The 24959-nt window shown below is 46.1% G+C and overlaps 1 protein-coding gene across 3 annotated transcripts; it reads right to left on the reverse strand.

The window, feature by feature from the left end:
• Positions 1 to 8330: 8330 nt before the first annotated feature.
• Positions 8331 to 23951, reverse strand: WNT5A (Wnt family member 5A). Of its 3 annotated transcripts, none has more exons than XM_071550770.1 (5): positions 23275 to 23951; positions 19131 to 19264; positions 17757 to 18022; positions 12746 to 13038; positions 8331 to 11170 (listed from the first exon to the last, which is right to left on the reverse strand). In XM_071550770.1, exons 1-5 carry the CDS (start codon positions 23632 to 23634, stop codon positions 10712 to 10714), a joined length of 1512 nt encoding a protein of 503 aa, XP_071406871.1. In that variant the 5' UTR covers positions 23635 to 23951; the 3' UTR covers positions 8331 to 10711. The 3 variants fall into 3 exon arrangements, with proteins under 3 accessions (XP_071406871.1, XP_071406872.1, XP_071406873.1); XM_071550771.1 differs by having other exon boundaries at positions 22511 to 23365; XM_071550772.1 differs by lacking the exon at positions 23275 to 23951 and adding an exon at positions 19652 to 19950.
• Positions 23952 to 24959: the final 1008 nt, after the last annotated feature.

Here is a 24959-nt window from a genome sequence, read left to right on the forward strand (position 1 = left end):
GCACACAGTCTCAGGGGCTGCTTAGGGATTTTTAGAGGTTGGCGAGGCAGAGTTTGGGTCATATCAGGGTTCCAACAAGGCCCCATCTGGCATAAAGCAGGTGCCTAGTGACAGGAAACAACCTCATCCCTTCATGCCACAGATACAAAAAGTTTAATAGCATGTTGATATTTGAGGATATCAAAGTGCCCTCTTTGCTGTCCATTATCATGCAACATCAAAATAGCACCATTTGTCACTGGTTCCATGCCACGTAGCACATCTGGAATCAGGGTGTTGGCGGTGTTTGTGTTATGCTCTCAGCGGGAGATGATCTGCTGGTAGAGATCATGTCAGCACTGCTGGAGATGAAAACATCCAAAATAGTGTCCATGACTGGCAACTTTTATTTTGCAACATGTGTCAAACTCCTGTCTGTGACGTGGCACAACTAGCTATCATATGATGTAAGGGCAATAGCACATATTTTAGCATACAATGCAATTGTCTGGGAGCAGTTAATTTGACTCCCCACTGCGAGGTGCATTTCATGACAACCAAGTCCTGAAAAGTGCTCTAGTTCACTTAAAGCTGAGCTGAAAGGGCTTCTCTCAAAGCACGATACACTGGGCAGAAATTTCCAGAAATGAATTGTAAATGGAAAACCTGTAAGCAGACACAAATATTAACCAAACTCGATGCAGAATTACTAGCGTGGGTTAGGCCTACTCAGAATAATGAAGCAGTTCCCTTAGAAATGTTTCTATATGATCAGAGCCTGCACTTAAAGCAGATTAGCCATGTTGTCATCTTATGTGAATATCAGTTTTTGCTTGGCAAAATGAATTAAGACCACACCAAAATTACTCCAGTGAAGAGTTCTCAACAGCACTCGTAACCTCAGGGGTGCAGTTATAACAGCAAAAGGAACCAGCAAAATACAGACTGGTTTACCAACACTGTCTTACTGCAGAGCAAAAAACACAGTTTATGCAAGTGAAACACACCAAGGAAATGCTTCAATCAGACCTCAGCATGGTGGTGCAGTTCCTCAAGAAAAGAAAGTCCTTCTTCATCCCTTCAAATTCAGAGCTTAGGAAAAAGTCCCACGTGATGTGAGTCATCATCTCATTCAGACATGAATTCAGTTTATCCTTGCTGGATGGATGATCTAACCCTTACCTTGTCCAGACTTTCCCAATGGGGGATCCAGGCACAGGGGTAGAGAGGAGCTCAGTGACAGAGGTGAAAAGAGGAAGGAAAAACATACACAAACACAGAGAAAAGCGCTAATTCTGGAGCTTTCCGCCAGGAAGCCAAGTGCCACTGCACAGCAACACAAACAACCCAGGGGTTCCCTCTCTGCTCCGACTCCCCGTGAGGAGCCACTTTAAAGCTTTTAGAACATTGGCAGAGTTGGAGAGAAATGGTTTTTGTTTAACTTCAGCTACTTTACAAATGCCTGGGGCCTGAAGAAACATATTTTTGGATTGCTCTTAAAGAACAGACTAAACTTTGAAGTTTGGGAAATTTTTTCAGCTCAAATGTTAAATTAATAAACACCAACATGACAACTCGGTCTGAGTACTGTGGGGAAAAATTAACAATCACTAAAAAGTCTTGGATTAATTAATTTTTACTTAGCCTAATACATTGATGGGTCTGGCACTTCAATTCCTACAAGCCACTCTGCATAATGTGTTTTTGTGTCCTAACTAAGCACTTTTCATAGTATTGCCTATTTTTTCCTACAATATAAAGGCATATCATCACCATTGTCAGTTTGGGTAATAATGAGATCACAACTAGTTTACTTATGGATGGTTTAAGAAATGCACACAGAAATTCAAAGCAGCTGGAACCTAACTGACTTCTTTGTACATAGCTTATTTATAACAGAAGTTTCATCAATGCCACTGAATTTACCCGGCACTTTCTTGTTAATTGAGGTGCTTGACTAAAGTGTCCCACATGACTTATTTAGTCCACACTGTATTGCAAGAAATGGTTGGATAAGGAAACCTTGAGTACATGGGAAGTCATGGGTCAGTCAGCTGCAAGCCACACACAGTTTATTAATTACAGCTATGTGGTTGCAGAATCCTCTGCTAACACTGCAAACAGGAACAGTATCATGCCACTATTGCCACATCCACATTTTTGTATTCTTGCCTCAGTTTTGCTCACCCTATTTTCAGAGGAAAAACCATGATTCATTCCTAATAGGTGCTCCATTAAGTAATTAAAAAGCAATAATGTAAAACAACCTCCCTACATAAATATTGGTAAACAACAGTTTGTTCACCACTGTAGTTCCTTATAATCCCAGGGAACTATGGAGGGGTATATTCCATATGCGGTTCTGTAGATTTCAGAGACAGTTTTTCAGGAATCTGAGGACTGTAACCCTTCAGCAGTCCAGAGTGTACCTATCAAGGACCACTGGAACAAGTTTGCTTCTCCCAAGACAGCTTCTTTATTAAAAAAAAGAAACAAAACCCCAAAACCTCACCTACTCCAGATTCTAGTCTGTTCTCATTAACACAAGCCAGATTAATTGTACCAGGACATTCCCACCTTTGAACAGAGCTGAAAGAGGAGAGTTCCTACCAGTTTTATCCTGGGGGGACTCCTACACCAGAATCACCTCCCTGGAAAACGTGGTCCCTGTGGAGGGCCAGGTCCTCCGCCTGCACTGACAGACAGGGTGCTTTGATTAACACCACAAGCTCCTGACCCAGAACATCAGCGCCCTGAGGAGGATTCCAGCAAACATCTGTTACCATTAAAGATCGCTAGTTGAGATCTACACCCAAGAGGACCAGGGCTGAGGGATTGCATAGTTCCTCTCTGAGGCTTAAACGGCACACAGATTTGAATGTTAGTGGAGCAACATTTAAGGAAATCGGCATCAGAATGAGGAATGAGAAATGTGAAGCTATTCATTTAGTGGTTTCTCTAATGCTTCTCCATTTAATATTTGCAAATTTAATATTTACACATGCAAGCCTTAAAAAATTGTATTACAAGGAACAGCTTCTGTACTTCTTATAATAAACAACCAAAAATACATGGTATGTATAACAGGGGGTTACAGCTGGGACTCTATACTACTTCTTAGAGTCACTTATCTAAGATCTAGTATCTATAAAAAGCCTCTCTGTTTGCTATTTACACAGGTGTCCTGGAGCATTATATAATCATGTAGCAGATCAACATAGCCTTAGGATCTCAAAGTATAACAAAAGTACATTAGGACCATGACGTAGAGGGAAAGACTTGGCTACCATTTGACACTGGTCTTTTATTCCTTCCAGAAGTTCACCTAAACATGGAAGATAGATGGCTTTAGTTTGTCATGAGAATAAGATGAAGAAAACACATCTTTTCCTAATCTTGCTTGCCTAGATTTTTAAATGTACAGTCAAGTTGGCTCCTCATATAAATGTTTAAATTTTGCCACTCTTACTTATGCTAAATGGTTCCACTAAACCTGGCAACAGATCTCCTGCAGTAAGGTCCACAGGCCAAGGATCTGACAAGATCTCTACTTTCAGGAGTCAGGCTTTAAAACAGCAAAGCCATAGTAACTTAAAGTATTCAAAATATACATCACCAAGGAGACAATAAGACATGAGAGATGACAGTCTAGACAAGGCATAGATGTTTACACATATTCTCTAACCACAGAGAGGATCAGAAACTATATTACAAATTAAGGCAAATTCTATGATAAAAATACACTCCAGAAAAGACATTTAAAAAGGCATTAAAAAAAAAAGAAAAAAAGTGATGTATTATCCTTAAAAACCTCCACAACGACTCATCTATCATTTCAGTCAAATCCTGAATAGTTTGAATCTTTACCAGGTAACAATACAATCCACTTAAATGTGGGAACAAGGGACATATTCAGTTCCTATTACATCTGGCTTCATTAGAGCTTATTCTGCTTTTAATCTGCTCTAAAGTTCTTACATTTGAGTACAGATCTCAGACTTTACAGACTCATATAGAACTACATATTGTATGCAAATGACACAGCAAAGGCAACACCAGTTCATCAGACCCTGCACTTACTATGAATGAATTACGTCCTCCATCCATTAAGTCCTCCTGTCATTCTTTTCCAAAGCATGTTATATAGGATTTATACATACTGCCTCTTTACAAGAGACAGCATCAAGATGAATAAACTTCCACCTCAAAGTCCCTAGGCTGTGTACAGCTGTTGCTTATGCCAAGACATTGCACCCTCTCCCATAATTTTTATCAGCTACTTGGATTTCCATATATATCAAAAAACCATGGCAAAGAAAAAACAAATATATCAAACACAATGTAAATAGTTATAGATTTATACACTTTTTAAAAAGTCTTATCACCTACGTGCAGGTACAAGCATGTCATTACACTCACTGAGGATTGCCAGAGGTCATAAGTAACAGGCATTCCATATAATGCATATAACTACCAAGGAATTGCTCCCACACTACTGTTGTTGGATTTTGCCAACTTGTGCATATATAAATCAACAGGCACTGTGGCTTAAAATGGACATGCTATCTTTGACATAAGCAACCATTTGCCTGCTTGTGAGCTATAGCAATACTGACATATTTTGTACTGTTCATTTTCTTCAGTGCTTTTTGGAGCTGTTTCTTAGGTTATGATTTTACTTCTAGTTCATTAAGTCCTCAAACTTCATTAGCTTACAGGTTCTTTACCTACCAATGTATTATGTCAGATGAAAGTATCATGAAGGGAAAACTTCCATCCAGAAAGTATAAATGCAGAAATACAAGTATTCTCAATTTTATACAAATGGCAATCAACACCAATGAAGACTGCTAACAAAGTTAATGAATCTGCACATCATAACTTGATCTTTTCCCCATTTTCTTCGAATATGTACTAGTTCATATCTTGCTGAGTAACAACTTTCTTATTCATGCTGTGAATCCTTTTGCCTAAACAAAAAGCACAAAAACTGAACAGTATTTTATAACACCAATGACCTCAATCTCCCTGCCCCAGATAATGGTCAGTTCAAGTTTGCTAAGGGATTACCCTTTACTCCTCCAAGGTTACCAATTCACAAAGGAAACAGATACTTGAGAAGACATAGCACCATTTTCCTACCAAGCATTAGCTCCTCTGAAATCAATAGTCATAGAAAGTAAATCCCAGCCCATACTTGAGAAAAGCTGTGTAAAGTTGCAATTTTCTGTATGAAGAACATGGAAACCTACCAGGAGATGGGCTTGCTTCCCTGTTCGAAGGAAGAGGCAGAAAGCAGCAGCCAATGCTGTTGAGACCAACAAACATAGATGCTGCACTTAGCATGCCAACAAGTCCTGGGGAGAAGCAGGTGGACACCCTGAGTGATGGGTGGCTTCTGCAAGTGTTCCTTGCAATGGAACCTGTCACTGAGGTCCTGGCAGTCATCAGAGGAACTGCACAGAAATTATCACCTTGTACTGTGGGGACCATTTCCTTTGGTCAGGGTGTCCTAGAGAAAGACTTAAAAAAAAAATCTTTGAAAAAGATGGATCATTGGTATGGACTGCTTTATGAAAACAGTACAAAACCAAAAAGAACTGTGAGCCATGCTGTGAACTCTGCTCTACAGTTTGCATTTTTTCACAATGGATCTGGAATAAATCAGCAATAGGTCAAACCAGTTCAGAAAGTGTTTGAATAACTGCCCATGGAGTGGCCAGAGGTCCTCCATCAGCTGAGTATTTTGACTGCTGCTGTTCAGTCACCGTTTGAGAAAGCAGGACTGCTGGGAAAGACAACACAAGGTAAGACAACACAACGTAAACCAACACTGGCTACAAAGGCACAGTGTACCAGTATTCACACTGCACAGCCTGGGTCTCTGAGATGTTACCAAAAGCAGCTTCACAGCAATGCCCCTCTGAGCCAGCAACATTCAACACAGCCAAAGGTAAGAGGCTTTCAACAAATCAGGAGAGCCTAAAATATCTCATTTTATCTCTATAATAGAAACAGTAACTGACAAATCATTATTTTACATTTATAAAATACATGATGAGGAACATACCACATGCATTCTAGACTTTCTGTCTGCACTGGAAATCAACTGGGAAATTAGGAGGTACGGCACAGAAACTTCACTACGAATATACTGTATTACTGCTTTTGCAGCTGCAGTCCCAGAATTTGTTTCACAATAATTCAGTTACCCATGTTTAAATAACCAGCCAGCAGAAGAAAGGCTGATATATTTCATATGCATTCTCTTTGAGCAGGGGGGCCTTCATGTCTGGTCAAAAAATGTCAGGCTCATATGACACCACCAGAGTCAGGAGAGATGCCTAACCATAACTAAAAGCAGAATTTGGCCAACACAATTGGAAAATACCAGCAGAGTATATACAAATGCACACATGCAATCTCATATAAGAGCAGAGCATGAGACAGATTGGATTTTTTAATCACACCTTTTAAAAAAACAAAATATTATGTACAAAACCCTCACTGCACTCCTATTTGGATCCTTTATTCCACTGCAACATAGACATACCAGAGCCTGGAACAGGGAAGAAAGTTCTCTTTTGTCTCTCCCCCCCCCCCCCCCCCCCCCCGCCTTCCCCTTATTTTAAACAGTTTGAAAAGGAAACAAGCAGATCTGGCCTGCCTTCCAAACTGACTTCAATAACAGATAAACAATTTTAAGACTACCACAATCAGCAAGTACATACATAAGTTATACACTAATCTACTTAGGTGCATTTTTAACAGAGCTGCATTTTTCCCCTTTATTTTCAGTTTCCTCTACCATGTAGTCTAGAAGAAAAAATTAATGTCTTTCCTGATTCACCAAAACCACGCTTTTACAATGAATATCCTAATGGTTGAGATATTATTCCTCAAAACTTCTTATCCAAAGGAAAGAAGCTTGTCAGCTTCAAAACCAACTTATAAAAGTTTTGTCCCATCTTTGTAAGATCGAACATATTCTTCAGAAAGGATTTTAGATTGCATCCTGCATGCAGTGCCTGACTTCAAGCTGCCATTCACTTCTTCAAGTCTCTTACCTGTTTCTGGTTCAATCCCTAGTAACACCTGGGGGCTTCAATATTTTGCAAAACCAGTGTAATCTCAGTGTTGGCAAAGCCATACCCAAAGACAAAGATTCACAGATATTACTAAAAACACAAGATTCTGAAACAGCATTTTTTGCAAAATTAAACAGATAAACTTTGGTGAAAATTAAAAACAATCCTCTTGTATCTGAGCCCATAATGACTATTTTGAATACAGATTATTTACTGCTGCCAATAAAGAAGGGTTTTTGGTAACTTTTCTGTTATAGGGAAGAGCTTGAATACAATCCAGTCCAAAAAAAATGCTGACTTTCCTAAATAGGGGCTGTGTTTTTGCAATAAAGAATACTGGTCAATATACAAGTGAAGGAAAACTGAACCAGATGTCAGTAATAGGACCACAGAACGTTGCATTTGCCCAGAATCGCTATTTTAAACACACGATGTTGGTCTACTGGTTTGTGGGATAATACATTCTTGGCAGCCAGAAGGAGTTTCGATATGTTAGAAGGTTATCCTTGAGAAAAAAAAAGAAAAAAAAAAAGCAGGAGGAGAGAGGTAAAGAAAGGCGACTAATTCATCCAGTTACCCACAGCAGAAAAAAATCATTACTTATTCAGCAAATCAGTTTAAAGACAAGCCATTCTCAAACCAGAAAGTTTTGTTTTCATGTTAATTTTTGTTTTCATTCACTAATACTACATTGTACTTTGCGTTCTTGGTTTTTTTAAGAACACTTCCCTCCATACATGCTCAGTTTCTGGTGAGCTTTCACCTTTGCAGCTCAGTTCAGTCAGAACCACACACAGCCCAGAACACAGGAAATGCCATCCTGAAAGCTTTTCGTGTTGGAAACCTTTGCTCACACATGGATCCTGCTGCCACCGGTGGGATTACTGCAGGAAGCTGTTCATGGGATCAGGTCCCACTGTCACAGAACTACCACTGGCAGCCCTGGAAGCCACATGCAAACAAATAATATTAACCCAGGTCTTAATCTACTGCTAATTTAGTATTTACCCATGTCTAAAATGCTTTCTAATTCAGAGTCACAGGGGTTTGTGATTCAGCTTTAGGAGTGTTGCGTCTTTTCCCCCTTCAACTTAAGAAGTATATCCATTTGTAAGTCTTCTTAATATATAAATAAAACTTCAAGATGTACTTTGTACATTTGGTGAACAAACACTTCCCTGTTTTACCATGTAGCAAATTTAAAAATCAATCATTGTTTTAATAAAGCCTCCTCTGAAAGATAATTAAAACCACTTCCCAATATACAACCAAAGTTTTATTTTTATAGTCTATCTTCAATTATGGCATAATCCTTTTTTTTGTTGTTTTAAACCAGTGAAATATACAAATCACGCAAGACAGAAATATGTACATTAAATGTACAGAACAGAGGAAAGGACATAGAAGATTTACATATCTGAATGACAAGTAAAATATTTTACATTAAATAGTGTTTTCATAGATAGGATCATGAGATCAGACAAAAGTCACTAAAAAGGAACATGAGGTGATTCAGCAAATGAGAAACAAGATCATGGGTTTTGTACAATAAAAAACAAAGTGACATATTCAATGAATTAGTGCTTTATTTATTTCTCTTACTTTAAAGATACTCTTTGCAAACATCTGAAGATGAGGGGTAAATATGTCCTTGTACAATAAATTAAGAGCAATAAAGCGCCATTAAGAAGCTGATAAATGATCAAGATGAATTTAATGATACAGCTTAAAGGCTTGTGAAAAGTCAAGGCTTTAGTACAACTAGGCTAAAGTGAAAGATTTTCCTCACTTGGCATCTGCAAAACTATTCTCTTTAACTTGTTGGATGGGACTGAGTTGAAAAGAGGCATCTGAACTAAAGATGAAATCCTGTGTAACTACACAGAATGGGGGTGGAACGCATATTTTTTGTCAAATAATTTTTCATTTAAAAACTAAAAAGCAAGGGCCAAATGCAGCACATTCTGGAGTTGGAAGGTGTCTCCTTTCATCAATAATGCCCTTAAGGTGGGAGTGGAATACAAGTGATCTTCAGACCAGTACTGACTCAAGTGCAGGGTGCTGCCTCTACTAACCACCCAATAAAGTCCTAAAGTTGGGAAGAGGCTTACTTCTTTCTGATTATCCTTAAAACTTTTGAATGATAAAAACTTTTTAAAAAACCAAAACAAACAAAAAAACCCAACCCCAAAACAACAAAAACAAAACTACCAAAAGCTTGGAAGCCATATAAAAACCTGAAGAGATCTGAAAATGAGGGATGAACTGCCCCTTTAATTTAAATGTTTTATTATTTTCCAAACCATTAAAATACGTATGTACAAAAAGCTTTGAAGTATCAGACACCAGCAGACCACAGTTCTCCCATATATATGTAACCGCTCAAGTATAGTCTGAACAGTTGTAGTGTATATCTGCAATATATTATCTAAAGCATGTGTATTAAAGACATAGGATGATAAATTTGGTATTGCTGCAACGTTTCATTGAACTATAATAGTCAGTTAATGTTATTAAAATATGAAACTATTGTCTCCTTGAGTGAAAGCGTTCCCAAAATCTGTGAAAAAAATAAAAATCAATCATTCCAAGAGCGATAATCTAGTGATTTATTGTCTCACATAAAATTAGGGGAGTTATTTGTCAATCTGGGTTTTGAAAGACAGCCAGCTATTACACCATTTTAAGGCATTTTCAAATTTGGGGAACTCTATTTTCTATGGGCCTTCCGGGCTGTGAAATCAAAGCTGCTTGTAAGCACCGCAGCTCCCCTCGCCCAGCTTCAGAGCTCCAGGCAGCCCGCCCCGGCTGCTCCACTCAGCAGTGGGGAGGTGCTGCTCAGGCAGAGGAGACACTCCAATGTCACAGTTAGCTAATGAGGCCAAACTCTGCCTTGAAGAATATCTTTATTACTCTCTAAGGCAGACTTTTTTCTTTTTTTTTTTTCGCCATTCCTGGCAGGTTCTGGAACCAGCCCTGATGACTCAGGGATAGCGCAGTTGAAGCCTTTCTGATCCTTTGCTCTTTGCCCTCCGGTGACACTGTGGGCACAGTCAGATATGCAACCCACACCACACTTCATGATGAACATACCCCTTATTTACAGAGCCCTACATGCACTGAACAGCTTTATATACCCTATTCTAGCAACTTCGAGTGTCTGGAACTAAAAGTCATGGAGAGGTCTGTGTGCTTCACATCCCTAATGATCAGTCTAGCATCCCAAGCACATTACATGGTTGCTCTGCCTACTGCACATGTATTACGTTCCATGGGACTAAATTAGGATATGTCGGATTTTCCCCTCAAACTACTCTATTGTTTGTAAGAAAAGTCTTTTTTTTTAACTTTGTAAAATAAATATTCTCAGATTCTCACCCATTATTGCCAAAAATATAAGCCTAACACAGTTCTGGAATGGACGTAGAGAGGGTTTCCAGGCACTTCTCTTTGCAACCTTTATATTTTTCTTTTTTTTCCTTTCCTTCCCCCGCCCTTTTTTTTTTCTTTTTGTTTTTTCTTAAAAGAAGACGACAACTCCTTGGACTCTATAAATAAAACTGAAGATAGTCCTGTGGAAAGGGAGAGGGGCCTGCACCCCTTGCTGGCAGGAAGTTGCAGTTCCTCCCACCTCCGTCCGCCCCCTATTTGCACACAAACTGGTCCACGATCTCTGTGCACAACTTGCATTTCACGTAGCAGCACCAGTGGAATTTGCAGTGGCAACGCTCTCGCTGCACTGTCTTGAACTGGTCATACCCCCGGCCGCAGCACATGAGTTCGCAGCCGTCCATGCCCTCCGAGGTCTTATTGCACAGGCGGCCCTGGGTGCCCAGGGAGCCGGTGCTCTCGTTGCGCACGCAGTAGTCAGGGCTGGGGTCAATGTACACAAGGTCGTGGATGGTGGGCGCATTGAAGCGGCTGTTCACTTGCACCAGCTTGCCCCGGCTGTTGAGTTTCATGGCAGCAGCGCTGTCATATTTCTCCTTCAGGGCATCGCCTACCTTGCGGAAATCAGCGAGCTGCAGCCAACAGGTCTTCAGGCTACAGGAACCAGAGACGCCATGGCACTTACAGGCCACGTCAGCCAGGTTGTACACCGTCTAGAGGAGTCAGGGAGAGAAGCAAAAACGATGATGAAAGACTAGCATGGCTGTGAAAGCATTTATTTCACTCATTTCCTGCCCTCTGTTGTATTCCCACTGGCCCCTCCACAGTATTCACCTTAATATTCTCCTCGCCTCCTCCAATACACTGGGAAGGAAGAGCAAGTGCATCCCCAGCACCCTGAACAGCTGGGAGGAGGAGGGGAGCACTCTCACCAGCCCCTCCCCACCACTGAGACAGACACAACAGCACACACACAGCCCAGACAGCAACATCAGTCAGGCTGTGCTCAAATTTTAGGAATTTGCTCTCACGCCAGCAAAGGATTTTGCTGTTTCATTGAGAAATGTAAAACATCCCTTTATTTTCTATGTGAGTTACTGTCCCTATTGATCTCTGCTTGAGGCTGCAATTAGGAAAAGAGTTAAGATTCCTCTTGCTCCTGGCTCAGTTGCAACTGATTGTCTATTCTTGGCTCGGCAACCTTCTCCTATCCGAAATACTGCTCTGGAAGAGAAACTTCATCCAAGAAGAAACCCCCGAACACCTATGGGTGGAAGACAGAACTACATAGCAATATCCTCTTTACAAAGCTTTGGCAGGGAAACCTTAGTCATTTGCCCTGTACAAATAGAAATAAGAGTCAATGTTGACACTGCCCCAAAAATCCTGGGGCCTGACACATTAGATGATACTGTAGACAACTCCCACCCAGCAGTTAGAGAGAGTCTCAATGCTGCCAAATGGCACTGCAGAGATGAGGCTAAAGAAGGAAAAAGCTGATCAAGCCTCTGTAAGCAACTGTGAAAGTGTGATTTTTCTTCTTACTAATGGTAATTGGCTTGTCCATTGCTTCCACCCTCCTATTACATTTAAATACTATTAATTTTCAATTATCTTTCATCCTTCTTCACCTCAGAACACGAGTGTAAAGTCTCCAGCTGACTATTGCTGGCACTTCAAGCTCTAGGAAAATAATGATTTTGGCTCTTCATATTCAGACTATTAAAAAAAAAAGTTTACACTCATTCATTTAAGGCATTTTTGAGATTAAAGAAACCATAAAGACATGTTCAACCACAGAAGACCATGCTTTCTCATAGCATGGAGAAGCCTTCCACATCCTTTTAAAGCAGGGAAAGAAAAAAGGGTCAGAACAATCCTGTGGCACAATTCCAGCCTGGGAAGCCCAGCACATCCCTCTTCCTTCCAACACACTCTGTCCTGGTTGGAAATACCAACTAATAAAATCTGTTCTACAGCGAATCCACAGTGAGAAGGGCACTTTTCATGAAACAATACAGAGGGAAACGCAACAAGCTTTGGTTCCAGCCTCCCCCATGACGAAGGCAATAGGACTGTCAGACAACCAGAAGCAACCCAAATTCACTTACTCCCCACCCACCCAGACCCTGCATTTGCTGTTTTCTTGTTGTGTGCATGAAAACAAAGTCAAGCCATGGTGGCCAGTCATCACCCAGCAGAGCTCTGTGCCCCACTGCAGCACATCTTTCCCAAAAAGGAGGACATGGAGGCGAGTGGGGGCACACAACCATCCTGCAGACACTTACTCTTCTCCCGGCCTCATTGTTGTGCAGGTTCATCATGATCCGGGCGCTCTCGTAGGAGCCTCGCTGGTAAACTCTCTCGCGCTCTCGGGCGTCCACGAACTCCTTGGCAAAGCGGTATCCGTACTCGATGTTATCCCCGCAGCCGCCCCAAAGCCAGTCCCGGGGCAAGTCCTTGGGCCGCGCAGCTCGGCTGCAGCCACAGGAGGAGAGCTCGCCCTCCCGGCAGGCTCGGCTCATGGCATTGACCACCCCGGCTGCGCTCACCGCATAGGTGAACGCCGTCTCCCGGCTGCCTGCGCAGAAAGACAAGTGGTGTTAGGGGAGAGCTCACACGCACCACTCCCAGCCAGCTGAGGAGCTGGGAGGACAAAGGCTTTCCAGGAGCCACCAAGAATTGATTTGCCTGCTAAGAGGTAAAATAACCCTGAGCCATGTCCCCCAAAATGTCTCCACTCTGAAAGAACCAAGCAAAACTGACCCATTAGAGCACACACAGTGTTTGTGAAGAGCAGAAATTACTTCTTTTTCATGTTGGTGAAAGCCCAGATGAGAAAGCAGAGAGGAGGTGGGTCAGGGTTGGAGCACAATGCCAGCAGGGCCAAAGCAGCCATGCCTGTGTGTGAGGAGCAGGAAGGGAAGCAGGCTCCCTGTCTTTCAGAAGAAAGAGATGTTAAATACAACTTTTAAAAGTCTGGTTCTTAAATTACTACTTCTCAAACATGATAGATGCATTTTACCCATTTGTTCCAATTTATTTAAAGTTCAAGCGTTTTACAAAGCCTTCTGGTATCAAAAGAAACGTGCAGCAGAGCAACATACAACTTTCCACCCTACACATTATCCAGACACTTCTGTAGGAGACTATTTAAAACCAATGACAACCTGTGCTGTTTAGTATCCACCACTTGAACTCATGTGAATATGGCAAGTGAGCCCATGGACAATCATCTCTACAAATTATAGGGAAGAAAAAGTCCTTGGCACGAGGCAGCCTTGAAGGTTTTCTCTGGCATCTGGTGCCCTTAAATGGGAATGGAAAACCTCAAGTTTCAAACTTTTGGAAGAAAAAGTTAAAATACCGACAATGTAAGACATGGTCACGTAGCATCCTATTGACAGTCCCTAGTCCCACCTTATTTAGAGTCGCACTTTCACTTTTCCAAGGCTGCCTCAAGTTCTGACAAAGCTTTCAAACAAACAAACACAGAACTTACACCAGAGAGTACACTTGATGTTTGTTTTCCTTTGTAAGAGAAAGCATCCCAATTGGTGTTTTCCAAGAAAGATTCCCAGAATGATTGAGAACAGACTAAATAATTTTTTTCTGTTTATAAATTAAGTTTTATTCCTAATGTGTGGTCCAATCAATAGATCAAGCTAGCTTTAATTTTGATTCTACATGATTTTCCTTAGAGAACAACATGGGCCTTCACAAAACTAGGGCTTTAAGGGGCTACATTTTGGGCAAGTCATGTATATTCAGGCAGCAACATTTTGAGGCAAAAACACTTTGTACAAGACGTACCATGACAGGTCAAATCTACCAGGAGTGTTCAAGCACTTCTGAAACATAAATAATATGCAGTCTGCTCCATATTTAACATCAAGATGACACCATGATCAGAACAGGTTTGTTAATCTAACAGCTATCATCCACTAGATTAATTTTTGTAATAGATGCTGATTTTAAGTGGGAGAAATCAAAAATCTTCAATTGGGAAAGATTAGATTTAAGGAAGATGAGCATCACTTTTTTACCTTACTAACAGTGTTCTATTCTCAGACACCTGCACATGGAAGTACTGACATGAATTATGGGTATAAAGAGTTACAGGAGTGGCTTTTATAGTTAAAAAAAAAATTGGCTTTATGCAGTGACTTAGGCCTTGCATTTACTGCAAACTATAGCAGGGGAACCTCATACAGATTATAATGTTCCCCTTTGCTCTGTAACACATATTTTTGGATTAATTCCTAAGCAAAATTTCCACTAGATTGAGAGGAAAGAAATGTGGTCTGCTTTGGACCACAGGACTCGCCTCTTCCGTTCCATTCTTGTTCTTTTTTGTGTTTCTTTAGCTCATGCTTTCACATGGTTAACTATGCCGCTTATTTGCAGGATTTAAACTCATAAAGCTGACTATTTTTGACTAATTTTCATTATTATTCTGGAACAAATTTTAAAGAACTTACTCTTAGTGGGAAGGAGAATGAAAGGCTGGGGTACAGGAAGGAGACTTGCCTCCCAGTTTCCCTCCTTGAACATTAAGGCAAATTATAAAATAGAATCAGCTGCTGAAATAGATTTCAAGCCAACACTACCTCAAGTGATTGACCCCAGGAACATGTTAAGAGTGATGGTTTCACATGGATGAGTTACTCTGATTTTTTTTTTCAGTCTTCAGGCACAACTGTGCTTTCCTTCACTGTCAAACATATCTGTCTTTTCCTACAGTCCAGAAATTTCTCTCTATTGTAGCCATGGCAAGGAAACACACATTCCAAACACGTTTGAGTCCCCTCTCTCCCATATATATAATACATAAAAATGGAACTGTTCAATATACACACACTGTAGGAAGCCACCCACACAGCAAGGCGCTGAGCTTTACACTTGATCTGAATAAGTCTGCAAGAACAGAACAATTTTTTTTATATACCTGAACATAAGATACAAAATGTTCTTTGTCTGCACTTTAAAAGTATTCAACGTCAGGCTAAAGGCAGAATAAACTGGACACTAAGCACATGGAGCTGTTGGGGGAGGATCCAGTTATTTTGTTTTCCATGTGCAAAACCCAAGCCTAGCCTGCCCAGGGCTGATGGGCAGGACATGGGTTAAGGTGGGCAAGACAGGGAGGACCATGGCCTGATACAAGAACCAGCACCTAAGGACAGCAGTGCAGAACACAAGCCCTAAAATTTTACAGTTCAATAAGCCACAGAGCAAGTTTCCAAACCCAATGCTAGGTTTGTTTGTACAGCTTTAGCTAACTGTGCAGGGTAAATCCTGGAAGAAAGACTGTCCATTGACACACCGGGCCATGGCTGCACTGTGGAGCAGTGCTGTGCCCCAGCCCTCTCTGGGACACAGCCAACAGCAGATGGCAAAACCCTCACAAACGATGGGCATTCAGACCCTGAGAGTCACCTTCCACACCAGTGAGAGGAAGAAGTACCTGCCAGTCCCTGGCACACCAGGATATGGCATGCTGAAGTAAATTGAATCAGGCTCTGAAAGTGCCCACTTTTCCTTCTACTCAGAGGAACACCAACTGGTCATTACTTAAGGTCAACGTGAAAAAATACAACTGTTACCCACTTCCTTGCTCGCAGTGAACACACTCTACACACTCTAACTCTTGAATATGGCTATTAACCTTGCTTCCATCTGCAATTAGAGTAAGTGGCTTAACTACATGATGAATTGCTGTGTAGACATCAGCTAATACAGTCATATTCATCAAAAGGGTGCGGCAAAGTTATTTAACTTGAAAGAAACCACCTTTAAATAGATCTGTCATACTTGGAGAGGGCAGAAACACCTATTCTAGAGACAGACACCACAAATCACGAGCCCAATCCTGTACACTTCTTCACACCAATAGTCCCCCTGAGCTAATTTTCACTTGCTTGAATAATAAATAAGGGCTGAAGGATGAAGGCCTAAATTTTAAATGGATTATTCTTCTGGCATTTGTTAGATTGCTAGAACAGAGAAGTGTACAGAAAAAGCTTTATCTCATGTTACATGTGTTTTTAGACTTTTGCTTGGGTAAGGTGAAAAAACAAACTCTAAGGGGGGTTAATACTATGCTTGTAAAAAGCCTAGAGAAGGTTGTTTATCTAAAATCATCTGTTCCAATTCGGTACTTCCATGCAATAGATTTTTTTCTATTTGTCTGACAATCTCCAAATAAAAACTTCTTTTAATAAAAATTGAGAGCAAATGTGAATTGATGTATTCCTTCAACTTTAACTTAAGTCGGCCCATTTACAGATAAAACCAAGATTGAGACCAATTTTAAAACTTGTTTTTAAAAAAGCAGGACAGAAAAACACTGACATAAAAGCTTTACTTTACAACTCCAACTAAAAAGCACTGCCGAGTTTGTCAGTGTGCTGATCACTATTTAAAAGATCATAGGTACCACCCAGAAAATATAGGTATTTTTCAGCTGATTACAATCTGACTTGGGAAAGCCAGAGGAAGGTTTCACCATGGACCCAGCTCAACAGCACTGGTTAAAATTTTGCCTAGGACTTTAAAATAGGATGAGATCCTTAAATGCCAGGAAAGGCAGGCAGCATGTGAGCACTAGAGAAGCCCATTTCAAAGAGGATCTGATAGGGGAAGGGTTGGGTGTCCACCAAATTCTGATAAGATGTTAAACAGGAATCAGTTTCTCTTAAGCAGCGATGTAATTACATTAAAGGTGAGTTGTAAGGACAATCACATATTTTGCCCTGATAAAACTGATTTCATAAAAATCACCCAGCTAGAGCACCTTAAAAATAGATCTGTTTTCCTTAAAAAGAGAAAAAAAAAGTATCTGGAAATAAGCAAGGAGGAATTGCCTATAAACACTAATCGAAAGTGCAGCAATTTTCAGTTAACCTCTGGACCAAGAGCAATTTATTATGCAGCCACTAACTTTGGAACAAGACATGGACATCTTTAATTTTACAAGACGCTGCTGGTTTTAATTCTCTTAGGTTGCCTTCTTTTTGTCTCCAGTTTTCTAAAAAAGAGATTTCAGGGCTTCATTTTCCTTTCTCCTCTATTCCCATATGCAAATATATATTACTACTTTGTTTTCCAAGACACATGGCTGGACAGTGGTGGGAAATCACCTCCAGCTAAAAATAATCCAACTCCTTTGCCAACTTTTAAAAACACTTGATTGTATACAGTACTCAGTAAGAACCTGGCAAGAGCTTCAAGTGCAGAACAGTGTGTGCCATACATATTCTTAGACAAGAGTTCAATCATAAAGATGTTGCTTCCTACCTATCTGCATGACTCTGCCAAAAACAGAGTTGTTGTCCACAGTGCTGCAATTCCATCTTCTATGTCTGAACTGATACTGGCACTCCTTAATGCCCGTCTTTGCACCCTCTCCAATGAACTGCATATGGTCCTGATACAATTGGCAGAGTTTCTTCTGTCCTTGGGAAAGCCCTGCTAGCTGGCTACATAGTGGCTGGGCTCCTATTATATAGACTTCTGACATCTGAACAGGGTTCATGGGGTTCATGGGGTTCATCCCTAAAGACCTGCATGAAGAAAGATTTGGATTAATAAACAGAAGACTATAAAATAAAATAAAATAATTAAAAAAAAAAACTATAAATCCCAACCAAAACGGTATGAGTATACAACAGATGAGAAAAAAACAAATGAACACTTAAATATAAAACTTTTGTTTAAGGACAGGACAGAAGTTACTAATTCCCATCCATGTGGTTATCACCATACATTAGAAACTGAAGTAAGACACAGACTTGGAAGACTTGCATCTAGGCAGTCCTTTACCAGCTTAAATTGACATCGTAAAAATAACAGAAGCTCCGAACAATTGCAAGGCCAGAAAAATAAATAATGCAAAAATTAAAATAGCTCCCAACCCCCCAGTTTGTTTTAACACATATTGTAGTTTTGAGTCTGGACTTTTCAATCTGTTCTACTATAAACAAATAGGGAAACCTTCAGCAACCCAGAAGTTAGAAACTTACTGCAAACTACTTCTAGCTTCTTCCAAATGACAACACAAAAACGTACAGGCAAGTATATGCACTGTAAACAAAATCAACTTTGTTTTCTTCATTCCTAAAGTGCTCTTCACATGATAGATTTCAATTAAAAAGTGGCCATTAATCCAAAAAGGATCACTCGAAACAGAACTCCCAACATTGTACACTACACAGATAATTTGCCAAAACTGAAATTTAAATGTACTTCATAACGAAATACATTTGCAAACATTTGAGTTACACGAAACTTCAAACCGAAACTTTAACAAAAGTTTTTACTTGTAAATCAGCATTCACTCTTTCACATTCAAAATTTCTAACCTAAGGGAGTTGAAATGGCTCTTTTAAGAGAGAGGCAATTCTAGTAATTTAAAGATGATAAAATCCATAGAGAATCTACCACACAGCATTCTAAAAACTGTATTTTACAAGACGAGATGGTGCACATTTACCCTTATTCAACAGACCCGTTCATTTTACTACACAATGTACTACACTGAGCACACTACTGCCCAGCTGCCTCGCTCCTGTGGTACTCCCTCGGAAACAAAGTACATAAGAACCACACAGACATTTAAGCAAGCAAATCTTCACACCCCCTTTTAAAATCAAGTCGATACGAGATGCTTACCACCAAGAGCTGGCTTCTATTACAACCTGGGTAAAAGACGAGAACACGGCCAGAGCCACTACGAGGTACTGAGAAGCCATTGTACTGCCAACTGTCCCCACTGCACCTCCGTGGATTAATACTGCACTGGATTTCTAGAGGGGGGAGAAAAAGGATCAGATTGTTTATTGCTCCTCAGACCATTTTAGAGCATTCAAGTTTAAACAACGGAAGTCTCCGGGCCCCTTTTAACTTGACTCTGCCTCGCCGGCCCTTCTCCCCGCCGATGTTCTGGTGCCAGACTAAGGCACGTCGCGGCTCCCGCTCCACCGGGCAAAACCCACCCCTGCGCCCCCACCCCTCGCGGACACCGCCTTCCCGGGGCGTCTGCCCGGCCCCTGCCCCGGCCGAGCCGCTCCCCGAACCCCGCCCGCGGCGGGACGGGGCCGGACGGGACGGGACAGCCGCTCCGGACACGGGGGACCCCATCCCCGCTTCCCCGGAGCTACAGGCGACGCGCGGGCCCCCGGGCCGGGCATTACCCCATCGCTCCCCGCGCCGGGGCCAGCGTCGCGGACACGAAAGGCTCACGGCTGGCTAAAGGCGGCTTCAGGTTTGCAAAGCGAGCCCAAGAGGGAGGGAGAGGCCGGTTCCGCGAGGGTCCCGACGGCTCCCAGCCGGGGACGATGCGGCTGGTCCTCGCCCTTCCCCGCCGACCGTGACGGGCGCTCCCCGCCGTCCCCTAAACCATCTCGCCGCAGCCTCCGGGCTCCCGCTCTCTGCGGTCGCCGAGGCAGCCCTGAGCTCCGCGCTGGCGCCGCGGAGACTTGCCCCGACGGCAGATCCAGGGCCCTGCCAGGGCAGGTACCGGCCCAGGGAGGTACCAGGAGCGACAAGGGGCAGCTCCGCGTCTCGCCCTGGTCCCTGCAGCAACCGGGCTGCCCTCTTGGAAGTCAGACGCTTCCCCCGACAGGTCCCGCGATCACCGTCTGGTCCTCACACGGGACTCTCTCACTCGCTACCCAGAGCCATTCCCGGGGTTCATTTCCCCTCCCCTTGGAAAGCGAAAAAAAAAAAAAGGAAAAAAAGAAAAAAAGGACATTTCGACACTTGGGGGCTCCCTATTCCCTATTCATTCTCCAAAGGCCCTTAACGCTGAATTGAAGGTGTTATTCTAATTTATTTCTGTTTGCGAAAGGCCGGGAGAAGCGGAGTGCTGGCGGCGGGGCCTGACACGGAACCTGCCTGAGCACACGCGGGGAAGCTGCCACAGCGCGGGGACTCACATGTGCCGCTCTCCAACACCGCGTCGGGGCCGCAAACCAGGGGCGAAAGCTCCCCGCGCTGTGCGGGTTAAACGTCTCCTGCCCGGGGGAGGTGAGCCCCCCAGCTCAGCCTTGGGTGGGTAAATGGGGGTACGTAAATAGGGGCCGGTCTCCTCCAGCAGAAAGAGCCCGCCTGCCTTAGAGGGGCTCAGTCCCGGGAAAGGTGCGAAAGCCGAGGGCGTACTGAGCAAGGGACGAGGTGAAGCGAGGTGTGCGCGGGGCAAGCAGCGACACCCAACAGCGCGCAACCTGTTGCTGGCCTTTTTAACTTCTTTTTCTTCTTGGAATAATGATCGTAACAAATTAGCGCCATGGAACTGCCCGAGCCTTGACGAGGCTGGAGACGCCGGTGCCCACGCAGGACCCCACATAGCTGTGCAGCCGCCCGGCCCAGCAGCCAGCCCCGGGCGCGGAGGGAACTGGTGACCGGGACAACGCCGGGAGCTGCAAGACCGGACGACGGGGCCAAAGGGCACTGCCCCGTTCAAAGGGCCCGGGTGCTCCTCTGGACTTGGTCGTCGCTGCGCCGGAGCCCCCGAGCCCCGTCAGGGCGGCCCCCGGGGAGCTGTGGCGAACCGCTTCCAACAGGGGGCGACCTCGCTCGCCGTAGCCCCGCGAGGCGACGGGGCCGGGCGACTTCTGCCCTTCCGACGGCACCTCCCGCGCCTCATCATTGCTGTAATCGCCCTCCTCGTCCTCTGGCCGCGGCGCTGAGTAGCGAAGCAGAGGAGGCACCTGCGCTCGGGGCCGCGAGCGGGGGCCCAGCCCCTTCAGCCCGGACCTTCTGCGTGCAGCAGCTGACAAGCTGCCACCAGAAACAACACCAAAAAAATTGCCAACAGAAAAAAAAAAAAAAAGGCAGACTGCCCAGCAGCATGGAGCGCTGGAAATCGGGAGCATGAGGCACCGCGTTCAACTTTGTAGGGCCGCGGAGACTGGGTTTTTGGTATTTAACGCACCCCATGCGGAGCCCGCGCTCCTTGCCGAGATGAAAAGAGAGGCTTTTAAAGATCCTGCACCGCAGGATCGCCTCTGATCCTGTTTTACACGGGGTGTCTGGAAAGCCTGCAAAGGCATCTGGTTTTCTAGGAGCACTACCAGCGGGCAGGCGGCATCCAGAGCCCGGCTCCGGGGGGCTATAAACCGCGGGAGGCGCAGCGGCTCCGCGGGGACCCTTCGGCCGCCCCCTGTTCCCCGCTGCGGCTTCACAGCCATTTGGAAGGGCGAGACCAGGTCTCACATTTACAAGGGAAAAGACATTGGTCGGGTCCCGGCCCAGCTCTCCCCACCGGAGGCGCAGAGGGGGTGTTTTCCCGGGGCTGAAGACACACCGTGTCCTTCCCTCGGCGCCCGGGGACAGCCTCGCTCCTCGGCCCCGCTGAACTCCCCGTGACCCTCCGAGAGCAGCCCATTTACCATACAATTGACAATTAAAAACAAACAAACAACAAAAAGCCAACAGCCTTTCCAACATGGAGTCCTCGAAGAGCCAAGGGGACCCTGAGGAGTCGCGCTCCTCCGCGCTGACCCAGGCGGGACCCGCTGCAGATGCAGAGTGATAATCTCCAGAAACTGAGAATAAAATCGAAGGGGGCGGGGGGGGGGGGGGGGGGGGGAGCCTGACTCCGGGTCCTCCGCTGGCCCCCAGCCAACTCTCCTTAAAGGTGCAGGCCACCATTAGCGCCGACGTTGGGCCCCTCCATAGCGATTCGCATCGGGAAAGTTTGGGAAGTTTGGAAAGATGTCTTTAACTCGCGTTCGGAGCCGCTGCCAGAAAGATGCGCCGGGACGCAGCGGGCAGAGCAAGCCCTGCAAGTGTCCCTGCGGCGGGCAGCCTCTCTTCGGGGGGAAATTTAAAAAGAGAAAGAAAAAGCAGAAAATACAGGAGCTTTTCCCAAGTGGGGAGCAGCGCTCTCCGTGGTGGGTGAGAGCGGAGCGGTGGGAGCGCCCGGCGGTAGCCGGGCAGGGGAGGAGAGGCCGCCCAGCGCCGGGGCTCCGCGCCCCGCCGAGGCGCAGCCCACCCTGCGCGCCCGCGGTCCCTGCGGCGCGGAGCCCCAGCGCCCCGCGCGGACTCACCTCCATCGCGCGGGATCACCGAGCGGGAGCAGCCAAGTAATCCAAGCGGAGCAGGAGGAGAAACGGCGAGGCGAAAGTAAAATCCTGGCTCGCAGGAGCCGAGCGGTATCGTCCCGAGCCGCGGCCGGGGAAGCGCAGGGGCCCGCGGAGCTGGCGGGGGGCGGCGAGCGAGCGGCCGCCCTGTCCGGCGCAAGCTGAGCGTGTCCGACTGCGGAGCGGGGCACCAGTGCAGCCTTCTTTCCAAGGTCCATCAGCAATCGCAGTAATTAGGGCTTTCCACAACCAGAAGGAGGTAAAAAAAAAAGCCAAAAAAAAAAGCCCCCAAAAAAGCCAACCCAACACACGCACACAGCGCCCGTGGGCGTGATTGTGCGGAAGCAAATAAAAATCTTCACAAGCGGCAGCGAAAGCGCCGCGGGCGACGATCCGTCCCACCAGCCCAGGTGGTGCCGCCGCGGGGCTCCCCGCGCTACCACCCGGCTCCGCCGGCGCTCGGGCCGCCGACCGCCCCCTCCGCAGCTCAGCGCGGACCGGCCCGGGCGAGGGGGACTAGTGGAGCCGAGCGGGTGCAGGACTCCCCCCTGTGCACCCCCCTTCACTTGCTTAAAGGCTGGGCGGTGCGGAGCCGGGGGTCTGCAGCTGCAGAGCCATCCCGGGGCCGGCTCCCTCCATTTTACTCTGAGAAGAAAAAGCCCAACAGAAAAAGAAGTTTCTGCACAAGCGGGAAGGGGGCGGGGGGCTGTGCACGCGTGTGTCTGTCTTACGGGGCGACTGATCCTGCAAGGCGAGCAGGGGCAGGGGGAGGGGAGCAGTCCGGGCTTCAGGAGTTGCGGCTCCCCCAATCCATCGGTGCCAGAGGCGCCCAGCGCTGGGGAGCGCGATGCGCGGGAGAAGAGCTTGGAGAGCAAGCCGGGAGAGCGAGCCGGGGCAGGCGGCGTCGCGGCAGCCGACCCTTCCTCCGCGGGGCTCTGCCCCCTCCCGCTTGCAGCCGGCCCCGCTCCCCCCCGCCTCTCTCCCTCGCTCCTCTTCACCCCGCTGCTTAAAACTGCGAAAGTAAAAAAAAAAAGTAAAAAAAAAAAAGTTAGAGAGCCAACAGCAGCTGGAAAACTTTCTGGGTAGCGCATGCGCCCAAGCCCGGCCTATTGCAGACAGGGCTGGATTTTAAAGCTGTACTGAAGCGAGTGGGACCCCGCGCACTGCCGGGGCGGGCGGCGAGTGCCCAGCGTCAGTGATGTGCGCCCCCGTCCCGTCCGGTCTGCCCGGCTGAGCCCCGCGTCACCGCGCCATTCTCGTTAGTTAAATCTCGGCCCGAGACCCCCTTGAACTCGAAAGCTGCTGCAAAGCGGTGCCCACTGCGTCCCGCCCGTCGGGGGACGTGTGCGGGGGTAGCCCGGCCCCGCCGGCTGGTTATTCTAGGCTGAGGAGTAGGGAACCTAGGCACACGCGGAGATCGGCCGAGCCAGCCCTGCGCGGGTCCCCCCCGCACACATGTGCGTGCAACGTGCGGCGCACATGGCCGCGCCGAGGGGCTGCCCCGGCATTCCTGCTGGGCGGCTCTTTGACGAGTCCTGTTGATCGCACGCTCCGAGGCGCGGGAGGTGGCCGCGTGTGCCGCCTGCCAAACGCGGGGGAACGGTGAGAGCTCGACAGCTCGTGTTCCTCTTTCTGCGGCACCTTTTCTGTCGCTGTAAATTTGGCAAGTTGTTGACAAAAACTGTTTGAGTTAAATGAAGTAAGATCCAATGAGAGCTACAGGCGAGGGGGTCTTCGCGGCCCCTTTGTACCTTCTGAGCTCTTTCCCCGCTCTGCAGCCTTCAGCCAAAGGGTTTTTATTGCACCTCTCCCGTCTCATGTGCACCCAAGCACAGGAAATGGGAGCCTTCCCCCTGCCATGCAGTAACTCCGCAATATTTCCCCTGTATCCGCCTGCAACTGGGGGTCCACGGGGTGATGCGGGGGAGGGAGCACATTATCAAAGCAGCCCTGGGAAATCCAACCAGGCTGCGAGAGCAGCTCCGCTATCAATAAATGCATTCACTCCTTCAAAACCATTCCTGTGCAAATAAGACCCCTTCAGGAGCCCGACGAGGGGACAGACACATCCCGGCCGGCACGAGCACCAGACCACCTGCTCGCGGGACAAGAGCTCGTCCGCCCCGACGGGGCGCTGCCCGCCAGGTAAGCGCAGCCTCCGCCGGCACCAGCGGCCGCAGAACGGGGCCAGCTGCCCCCGCTAGGCCCCGGTCACCACGCTGTCCCCCTGCTCTGAGCCCCCCGGGCCTCCCCCTCCGTTGCGCTGCCCGGGGCGCCGCTCCCCGCCGAGCGCGGCGGCGCCCGCCGCCTCTCCGGGAGGAGCCGCCCGGGAGGGGCCGCCGAGAGGGGCCTGGCGCTGGGAGCCGCGCAGCGGCAGCGCGGGGCGCCTGCAGGGAGCAGGAGAGGGCGGAGGGGG

Source organism: Pithys albifrons, chromosome 3 (genome assembly GCF_047495875.1).
Source record: "Pithys albifrons albifrons isolate INPA30051 chromosome 3, PitAlb_v1, whole genome shotgun sequence".
NCBI classification, from domain to species: domain Eukaryota; kingdom Metazoa; phylum Chordata; class Aves; order Passeriformes; family Thamnophilidae; genus Pithys; species Pithys albifrons.